The sequence below is a fragment of the Struthio camelus genome, chromosome 6 (genome assembly GCF_040807025.1).
Source record: "Struthio camelus isolate bStrCam1 chromosome 6, bStrCam1.hap1, whole genome shotgun sequence".
NCBI classification, from domain to species: domain Eukaryota; kingdom Metazoa; phylum Chordata; class Aves; order Struthioniformes; family Struthionidae; genus Struthio; species Struthio camelus.
In genome coordinates this window covers 6,918,259-6,942,997 of record NC_090947.1, presented here as the reverse complement: position 1 = coordinate 6,942,997, position 24,739 = coordinate 6,918,259, and the positions used below count along the sequence as shown (strand labels likewise).

General features: G+C 43.5%; 1 protein-coding gene and 1 long non-coding RNA gene across 5 annotated transcripts in view; one reads left to right on the top strand and one right to left on the bottom strand.

The window, feature by feature from the left end:
- Positions 1 to 24,739, top strand: part of LOC138067613 (uncharacterized) — a 73,153-nt gene that overhangs the window by 10,077 nt on the left and 38,337 nt on the right. The gene's annotated exons all lie outside the window — the stretch shown is intronic.
- Positions 794 to 20,116, bottom strand: MYL1 (myosin light chain 1). Of its 2 annotated transcripts, none has more exons than XM_009688666.2 (7): positions 19,863 to 20,116; positions 8,508 to 8,535; positions 5,167 to 5,310; positions 3,116 to 3,289; positions 2,510 to 2,587; positions 2,027 to 2,079; positions 794 to 1,142 (listed from the first exon to the last, which is right to left on the bottom strand). In XM_009688666.2, the coding sequence occupies exons 1-6, from the start codon at positions 19,998 to 20,000 to the stop codon at positions 2,051 to 2,053; spliced, it is 591 nt and encodes a 196-aa protein (XP_009686961.2). In that variant the 5' UTR covers positions 20,001 to 20,116; the 3' UTR covers positions 794 to 1,142; positions 2,027 to 2,050. The 2 variants fall into 2 exon arrangements, with proteins under 2 accessions (XP_009686961.2, XP_009686962.1); XM_009688667.2 differs by lacking the exons at positions 8,508 to 8,535; positions 19,863 to 20,116 and adding exons at positions 8,777 to 8,801; positions 9,583 to 9,660.

The window sequence follows — 24,739 nt, the reverse complement described above, 5'->3', positions numbered from 1 at the left end:
GTAACTTAATATGGCAAAGCTGGATTTTAATAGAACAAGCTGACGCTCAGAGGGGAGATTAAGGCAGCTTTGAGAGTACTTAAGGAAAAGAGAAAGGAGCTACATTTAAGGGCAGGGATGCACAGGTGACAGAACAGCTTTACTCTCATGGTTGTCACCAAAGAGGAGCTTGGGCTCCTCTTGCTGCCATCCCCGGAGGGACTGTCGTGGGCCGGTTCCCCTGGTACAGAGTCGTTCAGGGATGGCTGATATTTCTGATCTCTTGTTGTATTTGTCCGTAAAGCTATAAATACATCCGGTAGCTAGGACCCCTTCCTCATTGTGCTGGGGACCCTTTCTTGCAGTTGCAGCACTGAGGAGGAGATTTTACTGGGAAGTTGCTGAATGATGCCCCGAAGCAGGGCTGCCCTGGCTGTCTTTAGGCCAGGCCTGTGTGCTGCGGGTGTGGTGGGCAGCACCTCGCCAGGAGAGGCTGCCAAGCACGTAGGAGAGACCAGGGCGGATACTGGCCTTGGAGCTGTTGACACAGGTACCCTCTGTGTCCTTCTCCCAAGAGCAATTAAGTGCTAATCTAGGGAGTAGCTCCCTAATTGCTCCTTCTCTCTATCCTCAAAAAGCCCACTTTTCATCCAGATTGAGTAGTGTGACTTCCTGAAGATGATGTTTATATATTTTTTTCATAGAACTTTATTCTGTGAAATGCAATATACAGAGAAAATAAATCAAGTACTAGGAGCTGCTTTGGGTAGGGTTTGAACAGCTTTAGAGAAAGAAAGACTTCATAGCCCCAGAGTGACCACAAGGATTTACTGATGCTTTATTTTTCCAAGGGAGGATTACATAGTTTCATTGGCAAACAACATTGGAAACAATGGAACAATTGGAAAAAGATGCTTTGGAAGGATGGATGGTGGATGGCTGCACTTTGTTTCATCTAGCTTGCCTTGGTGAAAGTTCAATTGTTGAAATGGAAGTCTGGTGGCCCACGGGGTGATACGTATGGATGCAGTGGTAAAAAGTAGTGGGTTTGGAGGCCCATCGTCCAGTCCTGTGTGGTTTCTGTGTTGACAGTGATTGACAGAGCAAGAATTTCACTGAGACAAATCTCAGGTGCAGTCTGGTCTTTCCAAATTCAGCTTGTTCTGGCAACGAATGGGAGAGTTGGACTTGAAGTCACTTTATCTGAAGAAACACTTGCAAAATGACAAACTGAGCCCTTGATTTCTCCCTGCTTCCTTTTAAAGTGTTTGTTTCATGCAAGGCTTAGAAATGTCCTTCCCAGGTTATTATAACTGATAGTTTAAATGGGCCCTCAGGCATACCTTATGTTTGTATTTCAAAGACAGCTGCTTTTTTTTCCTCCTGTGGACAACATAGCAGCATATCTAGACCTTTTTTTTGATCCTACTTGTACAGTACTTATACATGTGCAGGTGCTTTTGAAGTCCTGTTTTGACCACTGATCATCACTGTTAGAATACTTTTCAGATGATTACTTCATTTTGTTTGAAGAGCTGTTCTCAGTAGTTCACAAAGGTATTCAAGCTACTCTCTGCTTTTACTGTATTCTACAAGTTATCAGAAGCTATTGCTTTGATTTTTTTTCCTCCTTTCTGTCCCTCCCAACAAGTGATCTCAAAGTGTTTGTAGGATAAATGTCTCAAGCTGCCAATTTGCATAGCTTAAGCTCTAATTTTGCCTTACAACAGAGATCTGGGACGATATTTCAGTTTGAGCATTTCCATCTCCACAGATAAACTGAGCATTTGTCATGATCTAGATATATTTGTTATCTTAGAAGAATCCACTAACAACTGCATCAGTTTCCACCAGTTCTAGAACAGGATCCAGGCATCTGGATTCCTCTTTTCTTTGCTCTTGGACAACAGCCTATTTTGGTTTCCTTTATATGATTGGAGAAACAATATCATGTTGATTGGATAAGCTGTGTCTGGCCATGAGCAGGTAGAAACTATTAAGCATAGCAAGAGGGACAAGGTTAAGCATGCAAAAGAGAAGAACGTACCACTTGATATCTGGGGAAGTCCACCTAGACGGACAGAATGTGCTTTACAAATGCTGTGGAAGAATGCAGATATGATAGTTAGACGGAGCAGCAAACATTAGTTTGGGAAATACCTTTAAAAAGAAGAGCTGTTCATGAGCTGAAGGCATTATAGAGACAAATTCCTGATCAGATTTGACCTAATAAAATATAAAGCTCTAAGTGTTTAATGTTGTACATGACAAATTCTCTCCTTGCTTAGGTGTTGCAAGTAGCCTTCTCTGTTGTGGCTAAATCTAGCCTTTTTAGTAGTAACACTGTAGGCTAAGTATGTTGCAAATAGCAACAGTCATTTTCAGGCATATTTTACTTTGTTAGCATAACTCAAGTGCAGCTTTGTCTGATTTGCCTGGGAAGCCGCCTCGCCATTAAAAGCCGCTTGCGATGAAACTCAGAGAAAGAAATGAAATGTAGGATAAGAGGGTGTTGAACCCTTGTACCTACCCTCATAGTTGATACAGCCATTGGAGTCTTCCTGACCTTTCATCAGTTCTTCTACTTCCTCTTCTGTCATCTTCTCACCTGGAGAACGAGGAGAGCCCAGTTAATTATTATACAGCCACTCAACTGAGGTTGAACCCTAGAGCTTTTCCAAAGGCTTTTTTTTTTCCTTCCTTCCTGAGTTAGTAACAAAAAAGACCTATAAATGAACTGAGCTTTATTAATTTTAACTTTTCTTAGATGGATGTCCTGCATATGCACATAAACACATGGATTCTTGTTATGCTACAAAGTGAAGAAGCTATGGGGCAAATCCTCTGTCGTTGTCTGTATGCTTTGTGTTACTTACAGCCTTTTCTCTCTATCCCTCAAGTTACAGGCATTCTTAATACCTAGCCTGAGTTGAGAAACAGTAGAACAAACCTTTTCTTTTGGGCTCCCTACTGTGTTTTTTGTTCATGTTCCCTTTGGGTTCCCAGTTAGGAAATGCAGAGTCTTGTCAGGCTTTTAAGCCTCCTACTTCCCTGGATCGGTTAGAACATCCTCTCTCATGCCTTCAGAGAGCAGTAATTTTTTTTTTAAATGTTCACAGAGATAATGATCCCTTACCCAGAGTAGCCAGTACGTGACGGAGTTCAGCCCCCATGACTGTGCCATTGCCCTCTTTGTCAAAAACACGCAGACCTTCAACAAAGTCTTCATAGGTACCCTGCTCTTTGTTGTTAGCAGCTGCTTGCAGCATGGGCAGGAACTCTTCAAAAGTAATTTTCTTGGCATTCAACTCTGGAAAGAAAATACCGGTTACTACACTACGAGACCCTTCTGTTTGTGTTCTCCTACTGTGATACTCTGTCTCCCACCTCATTTGCGCACCTTTTTACAGCATTTATTCTAGCTTCTGCCCCAGGATTTGGCAGTTCTGCTGCAGAATCTGGGTTCTGTCTTATCATGGGAGGTTACATTTTCACATCCATCTGACTTTTCACGTCATTGCTCCAGCTCTGTCTTTACACAGTCTTTATGTTTGTGTGCGTGTGCATGTTGTACTTTTCTTTCAGAAGTGAAACTTGCTGTGTAAGTTCATATTTGAAAGGATAGCGTTCTGGGAATGGAGCTGCAGAAGACAACTCAATGGAAATCTGGAGCCCCAAACACAGTGAGAAAAGGTGACCAGAGAGGGTTGTTAGGACTTGGGCAAGCCCCAGGAGTTGCCTACATCATGTTACTGACCTCTTCAGGTTTCAAAGTGGCTGTTGGTTTGGGGGCGGAAAAAAGCTGACTAAAAATCACTGTAACCTTCTTTGCGATCTCTGATCTTTCCTTCTAAGGAGCAAGGCAGAAAACTTTGCCTTCTGTGTCTGAATTAATAAGAAAAAAGCTGAAACCTGTTTACTGTATGCTATAAGACCATATTATGAGCTGGAGTAAACTGAACCTTGATAGCACATGAATGGTGTTTGTTTAACTAATACCCAGAGCAGTTCTGTTGCTTTGAACTTACTCTCTTGCTCTAGCCCCTACAGTTCGGTCTCGAGTTTTATTATTTTTAACAAATTAGTTTTCCTATTTCGCGGGCTTTCTTGGACCTGGCAGCAGAGATTATTAACTTAAAAATAAACTGGCTAAAAATAGGAGTGTCCACCCAGCATGTGTTCAAAGTCACTGTTGCATACATTCAGCGTGCAGGTCCAAGGGCTCACAAGTTTAGTGTGTTTAACACCTTCGTTTTTGTGACCTAGAGGTGCTAGTCCTCAGTGAGGCTTTCTCCAAACGGCCTTCATTGGAACAAGGCTGTCAAATAATGGGATTGCTTATTTTTTTCCTTTGATCTTTGCAAAGAGCAACCTTTAGCTGGGCAGATATAAAGCATGACAGACGAAAGCATAGGAAAGGTTTTTGAATATATAATTGTTGTAGAAATTGTTTTACTACCAACTGCACAAAAATCACTGTCAGGTGTTGCTATAGTCAGAGCACTGTGATGGTCTCACCTCTGTTAGTCCTTTGCTTAGTGCTTCCCACTGATGCTAATGCTTAACTGAAGTCCTCTGGATGGTCCCTCAGAATCCCCTCTGCCACGCCTGAGGGTTTGGATGTAATTTAGCCCATCTTAGTATGGTCCTGCATGACTGAAATCAGGTTCGCCTGCAGACAAGTCCCTGTTAAAAGGTGGCTACCATGGTATTTACCATTTCTTTTCCCTCTGGGAGGGGAGGAAAGGAGAGAGAACATGACAGCTAGTAAGTGGCCAACATATGCCTCAACATGTCTGCGTTTGTAGCTGTTTTAAGTAGACCACCACAGTCAGTGGAAATAGAGTAGTGGGTTTCCAGTCTCAGAGCATGTCTTGGCTTGTGCACTGGAAGGACCTCAGGAGTGGAGAGCATCAGCTGTTAGAAATGGACCTGCAGCTCCTCAGCAGTGGCTGAGGCACAGCCGGACCTACGAACTGTGTAAGTCTGTGTTACACCTGCACCAAAATGATCCCTGTTTTTCTGTATTCCGCACCGCCACAGTCAGAAGGAACTGCAGATATTCCCTGTATCCCTGCTGGTGAGATTGCTGTGCTCCCCTAAGAGTGAAAGTTCTCCTCCCTCCTGCTGTGACTAATATTTCCACAGCCTGCAGAAGGGCCGTGTGAGAGGCTGTGGAGTAGTTACCCTCTTTGCTGGGGTTGCCCAGGATCTTGTTGATCTCGGCGTTTGTAGGGTTCTGCCCCAGCGCGCGGATGATATCGCCAACCTGGCTCAGGGTGATCTTGGCATCACCGGTCCTGTCAAAGAGGAGGAAGGCCTCCTTGAAGTCTGCAAGGAAAGAGCACGAGTTAAATCATGCCAGGCAGCTCTGCATTGACGAGTTGTATTGACAAAGATGCGAATCTGTTGTCTCCTGGCACCTTTCCACCAACTCTGGGAGAGTTAGCCAGGAGAATCTTTGGCCCATGATCCCAAGAAAAACGCCTCCCCTCTGACATTTTGGTTTTACTATTTTTAAACTTTTATATCTACCTTTCATATCTTTCCTGGCTCTGATAGCTATCAATAGCTTTGTAATTGATCCCGTAGTTATTTCAAGCACTGAAGAGTAGTTTGCTGCAAATGCTGCCATTCAAGAACAGGTTTCTTTACATGCCATAGCAGCAGAGGGTGAAAATGTTCTTGAATAATCTGCTCCGTTTTATTTCACCATGGGACTGAGACTCTTCTGTAAAAGTGCCTGCTGGTGCAAAACATCTGCCAGCTTTGGGTCCTGACTGCAATCGCAGAGCCTCAGCTACGCAATATTAATGGGAAGCTTAAAGGTGGATTTCACATGCTCCTACTTTCACTCTCCCTTAAAGTTGCCATCTAATGACGTTTTTACCCATGTTTGTTTTGTCTCTTGTCTGCCCTTTGTGATCTGTCTCTGCTTCTTACAGATCTACGAAGATCCAACTTTTCCAGTGGCAACGCTTGTGTGGCGCCTTATTCCTGTGTATTCCCATTACATGAATTTTTAGATTTTGCTCAGTACCCCAGATTGGTTATCATTCATTTATTTCTCCTTTGCTGCAGACTGAGGACTTGGGGTACTGATACTTCTATAAAAATTGGTGCTGGTAGTCACCTTCATCAAATTGCCAGTCTTCATCTTCAGCTGGCAAAACTCGGTGTTAATCATCTTACTATATCTTTTCAATCTTTTAGAAGTATTTGTTGCAATAAGTAAAGAAACATGTATAAAAACTCAAGGGTTTAGCTAAAAAGCTATCTTCGACCTTCATATGTCAAGGGCAGCTTGGTCTATGCTATTGATCTCTTCTGCACTGCAGTATCTGACCATGCTGTGTTTTAACTCAAGAAAACCAGGTGAAATGTCTTTCTCTAGCTGCTTACTGATCTGAAAGGGTGTTATGAATGAGCGAGGCTTTGCGTTTTGCAGCATGTGTAGGTAGAATGTTCTTTTTGCTTTGGGGCAGATTTAGGAGCAATAAACCACATTGCAGATTATGTCTTTGTCCATCTTATGCTGGGGACGCACGGAACGGAGTTCTTCCTTTAGCCGTCCATATGCCGCCTCACTGGAGGAGTTGCTGGCACCCAGTAAAACTGCTGATAGAGGATGTAGGCCTGCTAGGCTGTAATCTAATAGGTCTGAAACTAATCCCCTTACTGTCTGATGTGAGACCTATAACCCTTTACTGCTAACCCTCTCCCCTTACAGCGTTTATTGCAGACTATAAAATTGAGGCCTTTTGGACCTGCTAAGAGCTTCCTCTTACAATCTACTAGCTTCATATTGGCTCCTGCTCTAGCAGCTGCTAGAGGTCAGTGGAGCTGTGCTGATTTATACCATATGATCCAGTCCTCCTCCTGGTTCACGAAAGACATTTAGCTAGAATTAAGTGTAAAACAATGTCAATTTGTTATTAGCAAAGCCATCAGGAGAGTTTCTCTATTTTGTAAATCTCATGGAGTTTTATGTTCATTGGGTTATGAACACAGCTCCCTGGTTCGGAGAAGAGGGCCTGATTTTATCTTTGTGTCTCAGGTATGCATTTCACTGCAATATATCTTTGCTGGTATTTCGTTTATACCTCTGATGGAGTAAGCAAGTCTAAAATCGGTCTCTGAACAGGGTTTTGCCCAGCTGTTGGTTTGTCAGCATGTATGGACGGAAATAGCTATAGAGGGTGGAGCATCAGTATTTCAGGGAAATCCTCCCTCTCCCTAGTGGCTTTTAATTGCTCCCCTACTTGGTTCAGTCATCACAGCATTACAGCAGCTGGATGATCTGAAATATGGAAGGAAGCTGAAGAAGTCTGTTGCTTTGTTGTACATGCCAGTAGCTTTGAATTGATGGCATTTTTCCATAAACCTTCCCAAATCTTTTGTAAAAGTTTTAGAATTACATAGCAAGGATGCTTCCAAATAAATTCTTTTGTGATCAGGATAGTTTGGGCTGGAGGAAGAGGCACATTTACAGCACTGTACCCCCCCTCCCTGTTGCTTTTGATGGTTATGATGGTGTAACCCAGAGCAGGATTGTGTTCAGGAAGTTTAGGGCTCTCTGTTAAGACATGCTTCTAGCTATTTCTCTGCCTCTGGATCTTTAGTAAATCTTTGTATTTTTCCTTCAAAATACTTTATTCACAGTGAGGGAGTCTACTATATTTCTGAGTGTGGTTTTTTTTATTTTTTTAAACCCAATGTTACTTACTAGACCCCAAATGCATCTATGAAGATACTTAAAACACTTGGGCCTAGATTTCTAAGGCTTCAGTAGTGATTCTTTTTTTTTAAATGTCAGAACTTTTAATCAGACCTGTCTAGCAGATTGAAGAGAAAAAAAAAAATCTTGAACTTGCTGGTGGCTTGTTGAGAAGCTGGAAATACAGCATGGTGCTTTAGAATCACAGCATATCTGGACTGTTACGTTATACGCAACAGTTCACATGAGTCATTTATTTGCTAACTATTTCCATGCTTCACAAACACATTTACAGTAAAATGACCTCTCTTCTTCCCCTTCCACAACACCTCCTGGCAAAAGTAACAAGCAGATAGTTGGTGAAATCTCTTAAACCTCCTGTTCATATAAAATTGCAATGTCACTGCACCTAAGCTGAATTTTCTGCTTGCTCCCTCCTTCTGTTGTCCTATTCCCCTGTGGTTTTAAAGAACCAAACCCATTTTAATCATCCTTTAGAACAGTCATTACATGAACACAGCTGAAAAATATTCATCAGGTAGAGCCGGTAACTCCGGCCTATTCCTTCTTCATACCGTCGCATGAACTTATCAGCTCAGGCAACACATAAACACCTGGATAAATTACATGGGAATCTAAGGTCAGATTCTTGTTCAGTGCAAGTCAGCACAGCACCTCAGAAGTCAAGAGTGTGGTGATTTATACCAGCTAAAGACCTAGGTCCTCTTTTTGTAAAAGTTGAACTTCCTAGCTTGTAGCTCTTATCTGAGCCCATGTACATGTAAAACACATTGGCTGTCTTGTAACTTACCATCCTGTTGCTCCTTGGAGAACTCGATCTGTTGGAAGGAAATCAATCACAAAAAAATAGCTTAGGAAAGGGGGGCTAGGGGAGAACCTGTTTGTTTTTTAAAGCATCCAGCTCAATCCGTGAGTCATCTTCCAAAACAGTAGAAATGTGGCCTCTCAGATATGCTGAAGTAATTCAGATACCAACAGAGCTCTTAAGACTAGTGACTATTTAGTGTTCAGTAGCCAGTATGTTTGTCCCACCGTTAAAGTTTAATTTATTTCACTTACCATTAATTTGGTCAGGAGTGAAGGACTGCAGTTGGGAGAAAAAGAGAGAAAAAAGAGAACTAGTACTGCTGAAAATGCACTGAGAGAAAGCAAATAGCACAAGGTAGCTGAGCGCTCTGGCATCTCTGTCTTGCCCGATACAATTAGGCCATGGCAACCTGACCTAACAACTTGCCTTGTAAAAATGTATCACCAGGTCTGTTTTTAAAGATTCTGCTGAAATCTGCATCCTAGGGAAAGCCAGGCTTGTAGTTTAAGCAACACAAATCTTAAGCCTCTTAACTAGCAAAGGAGTTGTTAATGTACAATCCGGTCATTTACAGCTTTAATATAGACCCATTTTATTAGGCTCCTTTGGAGTAATATTGCTTAACAAGCAGCTTTTTACATTAGCATAGAAAATAAACCCATTCATTAAAGTCTGTGTTTCAAATTAGTTTTTCACAGTACATTGTTTCATCAAATACTAAATTATGATATTTTCTTATATAAAAATATTGCTATTTTCCCTTGCAACTTTAGCAGGTCGCATCAGATAAAAATTGCTTAGCAGGTAGCTCTAGCAAATTTTAACTATCCTGTCTGAAGCTTCAGGAACTGCACTTCTACCTCTGCCTAGTGCAGAACTTCAGGCAAACTGGACAGCCTAACAAAGTCTATTAGGTTTGTTTGGCTTTCCTTCCTCAAACCAAACGGTTTACTTCTGGCCTGTCTCTCCCCCTAGAACTGACTCAAGCGAGAAGCTGGATTTACTCCTATAAAACACATTGGCTCACAGCTAAACATTAGCTTTCCAGTGGACCCACCATGATTGAGAGTTGGAGCAGCAGACAGGCAGGAGGGATTAGCTGAGGTCTCTGAGAGTGGTCCTGCTTTCCTGGCCTTTCTTCCTCTTATTTATGTGGAGGCACTGACGACATTGCCTGGATTAGGTGTCAGAAGGAAACCGCCACTCCCCTTGGCGAGTTCTTTAGCTTTCTTAGGGCAAGGTGACAGAAGGCTCCATGTCTTGATGGACGTCTTACAATGACTATTTTTAGGAGGCCGGAGAGAGGCAGGGAGCAGCAAGCAGCAGTAAGTTTGAATCATGTCAGCAATTTCTGGGTCTGTACCGTCAAGAGGGGATATTCCTTATCTAGACCTACCAAGACCTCCTTATAGGGAGGACTCCTCTTTCTCCAATAAGCTATCAAGTCAACGAGCGAAGAGCACTGGGAACAAGAAGTCCCACGTGTTTGCCCAGCAGCCTGGCTTTCCATGTGGCTTGTTGGTTGCGTGTTGTTAGGTGCAGCTGGATGGCAAGCTCTGGGCTTGTTTCAAAGCCCATGAAAATGCTAGGACTCCTTGTACCTCTGCTGAGCTTTGCTCAGCCCCTTATTTGGATAACGTATTGCTCAAGGTTAGATCAGTGGTGCTGCTGCTTGTCTGCCCTGGTGCAATCTAGGTATTGGTGCTGAGTGGAAGAGTCACATGCTGACACAGGTGGTGTCTGACTATTGAGCTCTTCTGCACTGGTCATGTTTTCCAGATTTTTAATATTTTTTTTTAGAGCAAATTTATCCACACCTTTTGGCATTTCTAGACTTGCAACTGATGTGGAGGTGTACCGTGCAGGGCATCAGGAAATCTGTCTGCAGTAGCCTGCACTCTGTAGGACCCCTTCCTTATAGGACTGGCATTAAACAGAGCACCAGAGATTCTGAGCTCGCTGGTGTGGTGAGAGGAGGAGGAGTTGCATGGTAGAATTGAAGATGTTTTTCTGATGTAGATGCAAAGGAAAAGCAGTGATAGAGGCAGAGACTCCCCAAAAAGCTTTGTAAAGCACGCAGATGCCTTTTAGCAGTGGGTAAAGAGGGGGCTTGCTTTTCGGGTTGCAGAGCAGAGGCATCATGGTGGGCTTGCAAGTGAGGAGTTCCCAGGTACATCACAGGAGGGAGAAGCTGCAGTTTCTTCAGTAGTAGCTAAGGCCTAGTTCTGCTGTGTAGCATCCTCCAAGCCCAGACCGCATTTCCAAATTCATGCTATGAGATGTTGTAAAAGGATGTGAAGACTTTCCTCAAAATTTCTCCCTCGAAATTTCTCCTCCTTGTCACCTCAACTGGGTCAAGAGGGTTATGCAGCCAGGGTGGGAATAGTTGAGGAACAGATATGGACTCTCTTGCAAATTCAGATCCAGGCTCTCTGATTTCTATTGATTTCCTTTGTTGCACGTTTTCCTTTCCAGGTTCTCCAATGATAAAATGTGATTAATAAGAGAGATTCTTTCTCCTTTAGTGCAATTAGGTACCCCAAAAGATAAGTATAACCTTTCTGAACATTTGACTGTTCTCAATATACTGAGGGCTCTGAAAGAAAGAGTTAAATCCAGGCAGACCTAATTTTATTTTTTTAACTGAAAAATCAAAATAGGTCAAAATATTTAGTTAGACTGGTGTTTTTAACCTTCTCCCTCCCCTTGTAAAAACTAAAGAGATAATTACAGAGAAATTGCTAAGTAAGTCATTTCAGCTGAAAAACATTTTGTAAAATCAGATTCTTTGCACTTTGGAGGAATATCTGGAAAACATCCCAAGCATGAAAAATGCTGCACAGCCTTCAGATTTGGTTGTTCTGTTATTTGTAATTTATTAGCGTTTGGGAACAGGAACATATTCAGGAAAGAGTGCAGCCATGACCAAGTTGGGTTGCATAGAAAAGGGAGCTGATGCTTTTGTCTGCATTAGCCACCACAAGTTAAACAGAGTGCTGACCCCCTGGTTAATACTAGCTGTGGCTGGAGCTCGGGCAGTGAGAAAGTTAATGCAGAAGTTGGCCATCAGTCCCAATGCATTAACAGAGGAGCTTTCTAAAGGCTCTGGCAGAGCTGAAGTGTTGCCTGGGTCAGTGCAGCATGTTGTCTTTTGTGGAATTTCCCATTTACCCTCAGCCTCTTGCTTTCTACTGCTGGCAACTGGAAGATGTTCCCCTGAAAATGTGATTTAAAAAAAAAAAATTGTTTTTTTATTTTACCTAAGGAAATGTTGGATTAGTTCTCTAGAACATTTTTTTTCTCTCTTTCAGATCACCTTTACAGTTGGTTAAAACAAAATCCATCACAAAAGATTTTAGATGCTAACTAGGAAATGTTTGGGGACAGATTTGTTTTGGACATAGAAAATTGATTTCTGGATTAACCAGCTGGCTCGGATCGACTATCAAGTACGTTTGAGGTGAGAGGGATCTCCATCTAAGCCGATCGAACTCCTGACTGTATGGGACTTTAGCTCAGATTTTATGTAAGAAAATACTGGTTTACTACAGCAGCCCTTCATTTTATTGCTGACTCCTGAGTAAAAGTGTGCTGGACAGAATTTTGCTGTGGAGAAATATTCTAGCATGGACACACTGCATATTCTCACATTAAGAATCACCCTGCTCTAAGTCAGCGTAGCCTGTTACAGGCTTAAAATGCTACTCTGTTTGAGTAAAGGCACCCATAGGTGGCCTCAGGATACAAAATACTTCAAGCCCTCCTTTCAAAAATTAAACTTCTAATTAGGAAGGAATATTTTACAGTGGATCCAATCTTTATTCTGATCCTGACAATGTTCTCTGTGTTGTCAGAAAACGATGATTCTGGGGCCTTTAGAGAAGATCTTGAAACCTTAGGAAGTTGAGTATAAAAAAAGCTCCTTAAAAACAACAAAAAACAAGTAGAAATAATAAATGGAAAGACCATAAGGACCAAGATTTCTCCAATTTGACTCAGTCCTGATTAATGGACTAATTATTATCCAGAAGGATGTTTACACCAAATAAAAGGTTTTAAAAGGGGTTTCTGAGTGCTGTTTGCATCCACCTTATATCTCACTTGTTGCTAGATAGAGGCATTTTGACCAGACCCTGGTTGTATAGAGTGTATGTGGGGGGGGAGCTGAATGCAGCTTTTTCAGCAGGTAAGGCTAAGACCCAGTCCATACAAATGTTTATTTCCAAGCTGCTGTCTAAGTTCCTGACTTTCCATCAGATCACCAGCTCCTGGGCGGTAGGATCCAGACCTCTGCTGCGTGGTGCTGTGTGCACCTGTTGAGGTTGGTGGGCACCGGGGCTAAAGTAGAGCCACGCTGAGTGGCAGTCACTCTGCGCTCACTGTAAATCTGTAAATGTCTGGGTAGGGCGAAAAGCCCTGGGAAAAGAGGCTAGTGGAAGCTAAAGCTGCTCTACCTGCTTGTTCCCCTTTAGGTTAATTATAGAGAGGAGAATCATCTCTGTTAGGATTTGATTAGAGAACTGCCAGATATTTCAAAGTACTTTCTCCGTAGAAGAGGCTGAGAACATCCTGGATGTCTCAGAGAAAATTGGAGGGGAGAAAATTAGAGAATCCCCTAGGAGACTTGTATAATTAATCTCCTACAGCGATCGGCTTGGATTGTGGCTACAGCAGTTCATACGATATCTGCTCACCATTAATACCTGGTCCTTGATTAATATAGCTGCACATATTTTCTAGTAGACATCATCAAGTACAAGGTTACATAGCTCTCGAATGCCTCTGAAAAGTGGGCTGTCATTCTCCAGTCCCTCACCCTGGCTTGATAGCTCTATGATCAATGCCGTGGATCTCAGAGAGGCTGCTTCTCATTTAAGGAAGAGTCAACAGCCTCATGGATTCAGCCCCATGTCTTTTATGGGGCAAAGAAACATTAGGAGCAGATGAGCTCTCAAGAAACAGCTCTGTTTTTCAGAATGAAACCTTCTGGGAATACAGCAGAAGAAAGAATAAAAACAAGCACCAGTAATATATGAGAAAGAATTATGTGTGAGCTACCATCAGGGTTGGAAGAATAGTTCAAAACCCGTTTTATTTTATGAATTTAACCATGGATGAATTTGTATTCCCCCCCCCCACACACACAACTGCTCTATGTAACTTAATGGTTTTTTTTACTTTAAAGTTTTTAACTGCGCAGTTACTGTACAGCTGCACAAGAACTTTTGGATGAGCGTTGCCGATTTGACGAATGAGTGTGCCCTTCTAAAATGTCTGGCGGTGAACTGTGCTCTGGCAGTGCTGCTGATCATACCATTTTGCACAGATTTCATTGGCTTCGTAGGGGAAAGTAGCATTCAGTTGGGCTCGTTGGTAAAGGTGTCCCTTTTTCTAATTGCGTTTGTTTTTGCGTGAATGTGTATAATCGAGAGGAATGTGTGGAGGAAACGTGAGGCTTTGGAGCTCTCCTCCAGTCTCAGAGGGATTTGTTGTTTTAACGTGCCTCCCAGTGGCCACGTTAGACTATTAATATTATTTAAACTATTGATGTTTGACCTTTAAGTGCTATGCAGTAAAGCAGCCAGCTGAACGTGCTTTTTGGCAATGGGTGTAAGACGTAAGAAAGCCTCAGGGAAGCAGGAGCAAATTTCCAGCTATGGTTGTCTCATATCCCCTTACAGATAACTTCTTTCTTTACTTGTCACTGGCTAAATTAGTCACCTTCTTACCTTGCATAAGATAAATTCAAATATCTTGTTACTATCTCTCTGTGCTCTAAGTTTAAAACAGTATTTTAGAAATATTTCTGACTTGCTTCAGTTTGCTGAGGAGAGGAGGGCTCCCCCCTGCAACTGCTGCTAACACTAGAAATTAGTTTAAGTGAGCTTTTGAAATGTTACTCTTTGCGTAATTTGCTTTAGCTTCCATTATTTCTACCAGAATTTGTCACTCTTCAGACCTTCCAAAGGCTATAGGTATCTTCTTTTAAATGCTGCTGAAGCTGTGAATTACTATGAATGGATCTTAGCACCAATCATTCATTTTCAAACAATTTTTTAGGCTATCAAATGTAAGAAAAAAAATCTGCTGATACATGGGTAGTTTTTATTTTTGAGGGACTCCTTGCTCAGTAGCACTTTAGGACAAAAAGGCAAAGTTGTTCTGAAAATTGTTCTGTGTGAAAGGTGTTTTTGACAAATAGTGATTTTTTTTTTCATTTGTTCTTTTTCCTTCTGGTTTTCAACACTGTCCTAAAGGGATGTCTTGGTGTGTAGCTGAGTCTGATGTCCAGGTTTCCTGCACTGGGACGCCTTTGTGCTGTGTCTTGGCTACGCAGTGCCTTTGTGTCTGCCCGCAGTTGTGGGTGGCCCTGGTGAAGGCTGCGTGGCTGCCGGGGGCAAAGGATTTGCCTAGGGCTGTTCTGCTCTGGGTGGATCCCGAGTGCCGCAGTATCTCCAGTGGTCAAAGTTGGAGCAGGAAGTGGATCTCTGTGGTGTCAGATGGGTGCTTTTACGTTTCTTAAGACTTAAGTCATATTTGCATTTGCCCCCTTTATGCTTGAAGGGGCACTTGGGACCCTGTGACCCAGGGACCCTTGCGACCTTGTCCAATAGGTATATATGTCCCAGGGAATCACTCCGGAGTCCTCACTGGAGTTGGATCAGGCACAATCTGAAGGCCTGGAACAACGATTTCAGCCAAAACCCTACCAGTTTCTAAGAAAGCCCTTAGCGATATGAGCGAAGCTACTATTAACGTTCCTGCTCTCATTCTACCACATCAAAAGAAGTTTGTCTGCAGCATGATCTCTCCTGCAGTGCTTCAGCTGACTTTTGCAGTCGCACTTGCCCTCCAGCCCAGAAGCTTTCTGTCAGTGCATTTAGCGAGTTTACCTCTCTCTGGTTATATCCAATGCAATTTCTGTTCAGAGATGACCTAGTTGAGTAGTGAATGCAATAAGAACACTCGGAGAAACAGTTTTATACTGTCTTAAGAGCTCTGTATTTAAAAATAAAACGATCACACAAGTTTGCTTCCATGCAGCAGGCTTCATCGTGCATCACACAGTTAAGTAGGGGGCTTAGTTAGTCTTTGCTGATCGATTGTTCTGGTTTTTATTTATTTTTTTTCCTGGAGATGCAGGTAATTTATTATCTACAACCGGGCATTGCATAACTGGGCTTCTGTGCTGGGATTTCAGGCCTGAACACACTGGTATGGGAAGCACACTTTGCCACATGAGCATCACTTGCAGCTTGTGAGATAGCTGTGAGAGCCTGACTGCTTTGCATTGCTAGAGTCACGCAGGTGTATGGAGCCTGGTGTGATGCCAGACAGGGGTGCTATCTTTTAGTGGAAGCCTCTGAGGCGCTGAGCTCAGCATCTCCAGCACTCAGCTCCCAAAGCATTGCAGTTAGTGGTACTAGATTGGATTTGGGCCAATGACTGGTGGTGTGTGCTGGGAAGTGCCCTTGGATTTCAGATAAAAAACAACACGCTCTTTTACATCGGTGATACGGGTCGAGTTAAACGCAAGGAAACATGGGCAATATGAAGTTTATCCATTCCCCACTGCCTTAGTTGTCCCATCCCAGTTATTGCAGATACACACCTGTAACAGTGCTGGCCATCCACTGGAAGTTTCTTCTCACTGCAGTGTGTGTATGAGAAGGAAGTTGACCAAACGAATGAGCTGCCTTTTGGGGACTGTCCTTGGCTACCATTTTAAGTACAAAATTCCTGGGTGCTCTTAAGAAATTGCCCCAGGTGGTCTTTCCTCTCTTAATTGTGGTCTGTTCCTGTTGTAGTCCACGTGGTAATGCTCAGACGTGTCCAGTTTAAATTATTAACCTCTACAGCTAACATTCAAATCCAGGGCATGCGAGTAGCAAGGACAACTGGAACTGAAAGTTCAGCTTCAAAAGATCTGTGCAAAGCAGATTTCTGAGTTTTATGTTGTTTTCCAAGTAGGGAAAAAAGGGGGCTTTAAAATTCCCTGTCAAAAGAAAATCACCCTCCTTCTCCCAGTCCATGCCTTGACTCTTCATGTGGTTGTTGTACTGTAGCCAAAGATGAGCTGAGAAAGGGCAGAGTGTAGAGTCTTGCCTCTAGCAGGATTCAGTTTTCCTGCTAATCAGTTTTGTAGTCAATAGATGGTGCTCAAAAATAGCAAATCTCATACCAGCTGCTACTAGTACTAGCAAACCACCAAATACTTGTTTTAAATGGGTCAATTTAGGTTGAAGAAGGAGCAATCTCTATTAGCAAGTGGGATGAAAGGCCTGTCACCGCTTCTGAAGGTGACTGGCCGTTTTTAGGGTGCCTGCATTTAAAAGTACCTAAACTGAGACCTCTTAAAAACAGACCTAACTTTCAAAGTGTGCATCCCAAAAGGCTTTGAAAGCCAGATTCCCTGAAGATATGCCAAGCAGGGCATCTAAGAGTAAGGGTAACCCAGAAGGAAACCGAACGTGGAAACCACTTTCTTAAGTTTTCGTTGTGGAGAATCTTGTAATCTCTGATGCCAATTTAAAACAAAGCGCACCGCCAGTACTGGCTTACTTAGTGGAAATAAATCCTTATTAAGTGATTCTACTCTTACCAGCTCCAGTCATAACAGTTAGGAGGAGTGTAGGTGTCTTTTTATGAAAGCTGTGAAAGCCTTTTCATGTGTATTCCTGTTGTGTGGGTCCACAAATCATCGTGAGCAACACAGCCTGGCTTTTCTAGTGACCCCTCATTCGTAGCAAGCTTCAGTATGGCCACTAATTCCTCTGAGGAGTGGAGGAGAGGCTACTTGATGCTGTTCAAAGTGCTGGAGGCTTTGACTTTACTCCTCGTAGTCTGTGCCAAGAGCACCATGGCAGGATCATTTACAGAGAGTCTGGGTGGAAAGCTTAGCTTTTTAAGAACTCTCTGCCTCCAGTTTTTCATTGGAAATGATGCCATGTCTTTTCCTGGGCTGATGCTTCCCTGGTTGACTGGAAAGATTGGCTAACGCTAGTGAAGGGACTGGACTGAAAGTCCGGATGACGCGTGGATTAGATTCCTGACTCTGCCGCATACATCTCCCAGGCAAGTCGGTTATAAGAAGGCATTTTTTCCCTTCATTGCCTGAGCTCTCAGAGGGAGAAGTTTGGTAACCCAGGACTGGTTGGGACCTTGGGAGGTCTTCCAGTCCATATCCTCTGCCCTGAGGCAGGATCAACCGTGCCGTGATCATTCCTGATCTCTTCTCAAAGAGCTCCATGCTCAAGGCACCACAACCTGGGCAGGCTGTGACTGCTGTGAGGGCTTGGGTGAGGGGGGAAAGTCAGGAGATGGAGGGGGTATTTGTCGCCCTCACATGCGCCGTGGGTTTCTGCGTCATGGTATGGTCACGGCCACACAGTTGTGCTGTGCGGCTGGGTACCCACTGCATTGCTGTATGGTTCTCATTCATGCTGCTCTTATCTTTACTCATTTGCAAATAGAAATAGTGATGCTTATGTGCTGTCATTAGCGCTAAAAGAATGGTTTGTTCTTACTAGTCCAGGTTTCCCCCCGCTTCAAAGAGAGAATATTGTATCTGATATTATCTTCTGAGAGAAAGAGAAAGTTTAAGCAGACTATCTTCTTTTATCAGTCTCAAAATGACCAAACCTAGACTGTTCTCTCTTTGCTACCAGTATATATCTCCTGCTGTAATAGAGCTGTCTGGGTAAAGGAGTGGGTTGTACTGAGCTGCAGAGATGCCTCAGACCACAGCCTGCCATTTTTTAACTAGTGATATACTATTAAGTCTACTATTTATGTAAAGATAGATTAGCTAGGATCACTGCAGTTGAAAATTCTATTTTCTCCTAATGAACTGGACAGAGAGCACCATCAAATCACATTAAATTATTTAGTAGGAAAGATAGCTTGTCTCCTCTCCTCTCTGGAGATGAGTGAAATGTGAGGTCTAATCTAATTTTCTGACAGTGTTCTCAAAACCAGTGGACTCTCTGCATAGCCTTTATTATGATTGTTCTAAATATTTCAAAATGTATTTCTTCTCCTGGTTTTGTTTTGCCAGTGAGTTCAGATTCACTCTTACTGGAAACTACCTACTGGTTCAGCAAAATACGAACTTTTTGGAACAGGCTGGGAAAACTAAAGAAAACTTCAGGAGATTTAACTAAATGGGCCATAATCCTGGAAATGTATGAATAACAGGGTGTATTTATTAAGGTAACTTTACCAGAATTCATCCTGAGATTAAAAGGAGTAGGTCCCATTAGGAGTCTTTGTACTCCTTCTTTTCTCCATAATAGGCATGATTCCTTATGTAGAATTTTGTAAACTGGTGCTGGGACCAATCGGCTTGTCAGGTAGGTGGAGAATAACTATTTATAGTCATGGCCAGAGAAATAGGTCTGTCTCTTCATCCCTTTCTCTACTTCACCACCTTCTGCTCTTTCCTAAATAAAGAATTTCCTAGCACGGAGGAGTTCTCTTTCAAGTGTCAAGGCAACAATTAATGATGCTGATTGGCATGCAAAGTCTAAAGACAATACGAGTCCAAATGAAAGCGTTGGCAGAGGGAAACCTCGGAAAGACTTCTCCTCTTCGTTAGTTTCAATCTGCAGCAACTTGCAAGTTATAAGCAAACTTATAAGGGGAGAGGAAATCCCCTGAAACAGTTCCATACCTGGCTTTCCAGCTCATAGTCTGAATCAATGTTTGTTGTATGATGAAAATAGAGGGGGGGGGGGGGGGAAAAAAAGAGATGAAACTGCCAAATCCCTCTCTTTATTCTTCTAGTGTATTTTTGAGTTTCTGCTTTTAGAGATAAGCAATACTGATCTCAAAACACATGACCCAAGGGGTCATCAGATGTTTGTTAAAATTTGGAAAGGAATTTGAGGGGAGACTGCAAAACAATGTATGATTTTAATACAGCACTATAGGAAAACACTGCATTTCAGGTTTCACTAACCCTTTCTAGTCCTCATGCATCTACTTCAGGTTTTTTTTTGGCAGAACTTTTAAATTCAGCTTTACCAAATGGATTAGACTGATCTAATTTGGTCAAAAGTTCTGAGGGCCACCCTCCAAAATGCTTTGGAAATCACCAGGTTTCACTCTTGTGTTAAATCATGCGCCATGCCTTACACACCTCCAGCTACTTAAACAATCAAAAGCTCAGCCAGATCAAGAAATCCATGGATTGAGGTTACTCATTCATTTCACTGCAGTCCCCAAACTGGAACCAAACACACACAACGTTTCACTGCAGGTTTCAGCAGGGAGTCTGCTAGCTTCCCCATTTGAGAGCGCTTTGGGTCAGTGATCAGCACACGTTCATCCATTTACCTTGATGCTCTTGAGATCAATTGCTGGTTGTTTGGGTTTAGCTGGCGCGGGCGCGGGTGCAGGTGCTGGCGCAGGTGCTGGTGCTGGTGCGGGTGCTGCAGCTGCTGCGGGTTTCTTTACGTCCTTCTTTGGTGCCATTTTGTTTTGTTTGAATTTGAAAGTAAAGGTGCCCCCAAAAAACTTTTAGAAAACCCTAAAAAGTGATTCCTGGGAGAAGAGCAGCGGTCAGAATGATCTACAGCCTGTGCCTTGGAGGTGGACCCAATGTCTTAGACTCTATAAGGGCATATATATATTTCACTTAGTGCCTCGTACAATCCTGACACATGCAGCTGGATTGGACAGTTTGCTAATCAAGGGGGATGTCATTCCAGCTCGGGCTATAAATGGCATATAAGAGTTCAGGGCTTCATAAGATCAAGGGACTTCAGTGGCTTCCCCCCTCCCCCCCCACCTCCCCTGCGTTTTTTATGCATGAAAAGGAGAGGGGAAATCTGACAAATCCAGTTTCAGATCTTCCGTTGACGTTCCGACGTGGATCGAACAGCCCTTTTTCTCAGCAAAATTTTAGTTCTGCTTAAGTAATAAATCTTTCTTTCCTTCCCTCCCCTTTCCCCCATGCCTGCATATCTCTCCGGGAGTATTCAGTTTCAAGCAGGAATTTTGACTTTCATGGCTGAGGAGATCATCAATTTCCAAGCTCATTTGCCTCTGTCTCCACAGCCCCTTATTCCTCCTCTGCTTCCTTCTTTAACAAGGAGGTGTTGATCAAGCAAAGACTCTGGGCGTTTAAAAATAAAGCAGACGAATATGGAAAACACTGCAGTACTTTCAGCCAAGGCGTCTCTCCCAGACCCTGAGCGTTTTTCAGCTGCTTTGACTAGTCCTTTCTATCACGTTAAGATGCTGTGTTTAAAATTGAAAATTGCTTCCTTTAATCTTTTCCTTTGATCTTCTTTTTTCTCTCCTGTGCATAAGCCAAGCACCTGATAGGAAGGAGATCGGCTGGATGTTACATTATCCCACACAAAAGGTTTCCTTTTATAATTTGTGTATAATCACAAACTAGCCACCAGGCAAAGGAGGTGTTTGTGTTTTCACTCTTTTTGATTGCCCATCTTAAGTTTCTTACTTATCTTCCTACCCCTTAGTCTCCGGATGGAAGTCTCTGTTCTCCTCTGGTCTCCACTTGTCACTGGAAGACGCAGCTTTCAGAAAGAGACAGCTTTTCTGTTTTCACTAGACTTTTTTCCAGCACAGCAAAAGAGCTTCTAACTCTTTTGAATTTGGTGATTCCCCTTGCTGCAGATGCTTCAGATTTTTTGCAGAAAAATCCAGGACTGTTGTTTATTCTTCCCTTGTCTAGCAATGTCTCCCATTTACTCGCCAGTCTCCTACAGTTCTGCACTAATAATGTAAGGCTCTTGATGGGGCTATTATTTCCGTTTTGTGAATCCCTCTGCGGAGCGTTCTGTAATTAGAAATTTGGAGTCTGAAGGTATGGACAGACCCTTCACGTCCCAAACCCGGCAGGGCATCAAAGCACCTGCATTTTTTGTTACTGTGTTTTAAAGAAGGTAAACTTACAAAAATGCATGCACAAAAATGTGATGGAGAGTGGCTAGAAGGTGTATTTTCATTTAAGAAAAACTATTCAGATCCCTTCTTTGCTACAGCCTGTGACCTTGAGCAAGTGACTTTTTGGAAGCTGAGTCCTCATCTTTTTTTTTTTTTTTTTTGAATGAATAGACCTATACTGGTACAAACAATGCAAAAGCTTGGCCGTCAATCTCTCCTGTTCTGGAAAGTGGAGATTTTATTTCCTTGTTTCTGCCTCTAGTTTTGTGACTGCTTTGGGAAAAAGAGTCTGTGATTGATGAGCTCTACCAGCTGCCCTGAGGATGCCTGAGCAAGAAATCCCTGCTCTGCTTGTGCTGCCCAGGGAGGATGATGGCATGAGTGGTGTCTGCTCCTACACCCTGCCAGCTCTGGCTCCTTGGCGACGGTTCAGAGAGCCGCAGTGAGCAGGAGCATGCTGGTGCTATCGTCCCCGAGGTGGCCGAGAGCTCCGGCTCACACGCCCAGCTGGACTTTGCTCGAGTGGCTGATGACACACTCTCCCCACTGCTGTCCTCTGCAGTGCTTTCAGCACAGAGGTTTTCCTCCCTCCCCGCTGAAATATCTGGATGCTACAGCAGTCCCTCAGTGATTACAGGTACTAACATCAGCATCTACCTACTTGTCTGTGTTTCATTTATATCATCCACCTAATTTCATTCCTCCCAGTGGTCCCCAGGTTTTGCTGGCCAATAGTTACAATTCAGAGCAAGCTATCTCCAGGGAACAATGCTGTGTTTTTCTCTCGCTGCTGGCCTCCGTTTTAATTTTTGAATTGCCTGCTGCTACGAGCATTAAGGCATTGAAATCATGCACTGAAGTCTCTTGTAGCACACATCGTATATCCCTGCCTTCTACAATGCTCATGTTTTCAGTGTTACTTAAGCATGCGTACAGCATCCAGGCCTCTCCAATGATGCTGGTGTCTTATGTTGCAGAAACCAGACTTTAGCAAAAGCCAGCACCGGAACTGGATCCTGGTAATACATCTTATGTAGAAATAATCTGAAATAGTTCTTTACACGCGTCCTTAGGCCTATTAGAACTTTGCAAGAAAGAACCATCGAAGATGTAGTCATTTCTACGGCCACCTTAGGGTTATAATATGATAAGCCTGAAAGCAACCGTTAAATATGTTTTGAAAGGAAGACTGGGCTTCAGAACATGAAATGTGAACTTAGTGCTGGCTCTGCACAGTATGGCCTGTCTGAGAATTCAGATGCACCTGGACGTGCTTCGTGCTACCAGAAATGGCATTTTTATGAAGAGCTGCCACAAAATAATTGTATGTTATCAAGTGAGAAGATAAATAGGGGTAAATGAGAAAGAGGATGGCAGGTCCGTATTTCACTCACTGCCCAGAGGGCTGCATTAAGGATTTGGCTTCTGTCAGGTTTCTGGGCTTGGGACAGAACAATGCAGGTTTGTCTGCCTGGCCCAGGGCAGCCCTGGGCAATTTGGGATGTGTTCCAGGACATCCTTGGGGGTGCGGCAGGCCCCCAGGGTGGATACACCCCACTCCTTTGAAAAATCTGCTGGCCAGGCCAGAAGTGTGGGGGTACGCCAGCTGGCTTGGGTATCCCTGCATAGCATTACCTTGCACCAGGTGGATGCCTGTTGGGGGTCCTGGACCCTCCACGCCTCAAGTGTAAGACAGAGTAACGGTCCTACCTTCTTGCGAGTGTTGTGATGATCCTGGATGCTGAGATCATGAGATGCCTGACAGCATGGCAGAGAGGCTACAGGGATAGCCCAGGTAGGGAGGTGTGCTCCTGTCTGTCACCATGGAGCAAACAGCCAGCTGTCGCGCAGGAGATGAGTGTCCCTTTGCTTTCACCTGGGAGCTGTCATCTGCTCGTTTCTGGCGATATTGTGCCATCCCACCATGGAACGCAGACCTGTTTCCAGGTATTACAACAGGCTCCTCTTCCGCTTCTGACAGCAGTCTCATGCAAGCACGTATACGAGAACAAACTCCCCCTCTCCCTCACTGTTGCTGGGATTACCGAGATCCGCTTCTAAGGGAAAGCAGCGGCGGCAGCAGCTGAGGACATGAGTTATTGCTGGCATCTGCCTCGGGTGCGCGACTCTTCGAGAGTGCGTAGGTGCCTGGTGCCTCCCTCCTGCAGGAGAATCCATGTTGAAGAGAGGCATAATGAACATTGAAGGGACTTCAGCTTTCCCCAGGCCCCAGAAAATCCGGCTGTGAGACAGCTGTTTCCTGGAAACTGTGTTCTGTTAGTCCTGTTACCCATAGAAATAGCGATTTGGGTCTGCTTGCTTGGTGTTTTTCTGGTTTTTGCAAGTGGTTTTGTTGATGAGGATGGAGTTTTGGCCAATGCAAAACTTTATTAATTTACGTCAAATTTAGTTGAATTCCCAAAGAAGGGAGTAGGGTTTTGTTTTGTTTCATTTTCCTTTTCTTCTGGAGCTTTGACATGATTCGTTCTGACACTTCTGAAATGAAATATGTTGCTTTTTCAGGCTAGAATCACAGAGAGATGGGCATTAATTGGGCCACCAGAATGGAAGTGGGAGTGCCTGCGCTGGGCTGGACTCTGTATAATTGCTTTGAAGTCTCTGCCTTTCTGACCCAGTTTTAACATGAAACCCTGAGACAGAGCCATCATATAGCTCAGGGAGTTTGGCCTTCCTCTAGGAGGGGGAAGCCCCTGGTTTAAATCCATGCTCTAAAGGAGGAAACTGGATCTCCCATATTTCAGGGGAGCACGCGAGCCACAGAGCTGTTGGCTGAAAGGATGAATGCTGCTGCTTCTCTGTGTTTTACACCTGACTGTCTCCCTGTGAGACTTTCGCCTTTTGCTGTCTTTACGATGCCTGAAAATGCAATGAACTTGTGCTCCATTTTTCCAGGAACTTAAAAATGAGACGCCTGGTTTCTGATTGTCCAGAAATGAGCTTTATTTTTCTCTTACACTTTTGATAAGTCCACTAAGCCATACGAGCTATAAAGACCATCTGAGAGACATTCCTACTGATCCCCGAGTATCTGCGGTGCATTGCACAGGGATAGGGAGTTAAAGCATGCTTCTTCCAGTGTAAGTTTTCTCAGAAGAGCCTGGGCCATCAGTTTCCTTCTGGGTGCTTTAGGCTGCTCAAATTTGCCGGGGCAGTCCGAGGGCTAGTCTAGGAGGCTGCGGAGGAAGAGGATCTTTTTTTGGGCGAGGCCACATTAATTTATATGGGATTGCGCCATGGGCAAAAGGGCTGCTGCAAGTTTAGAGTGCTTCTGATCGAGT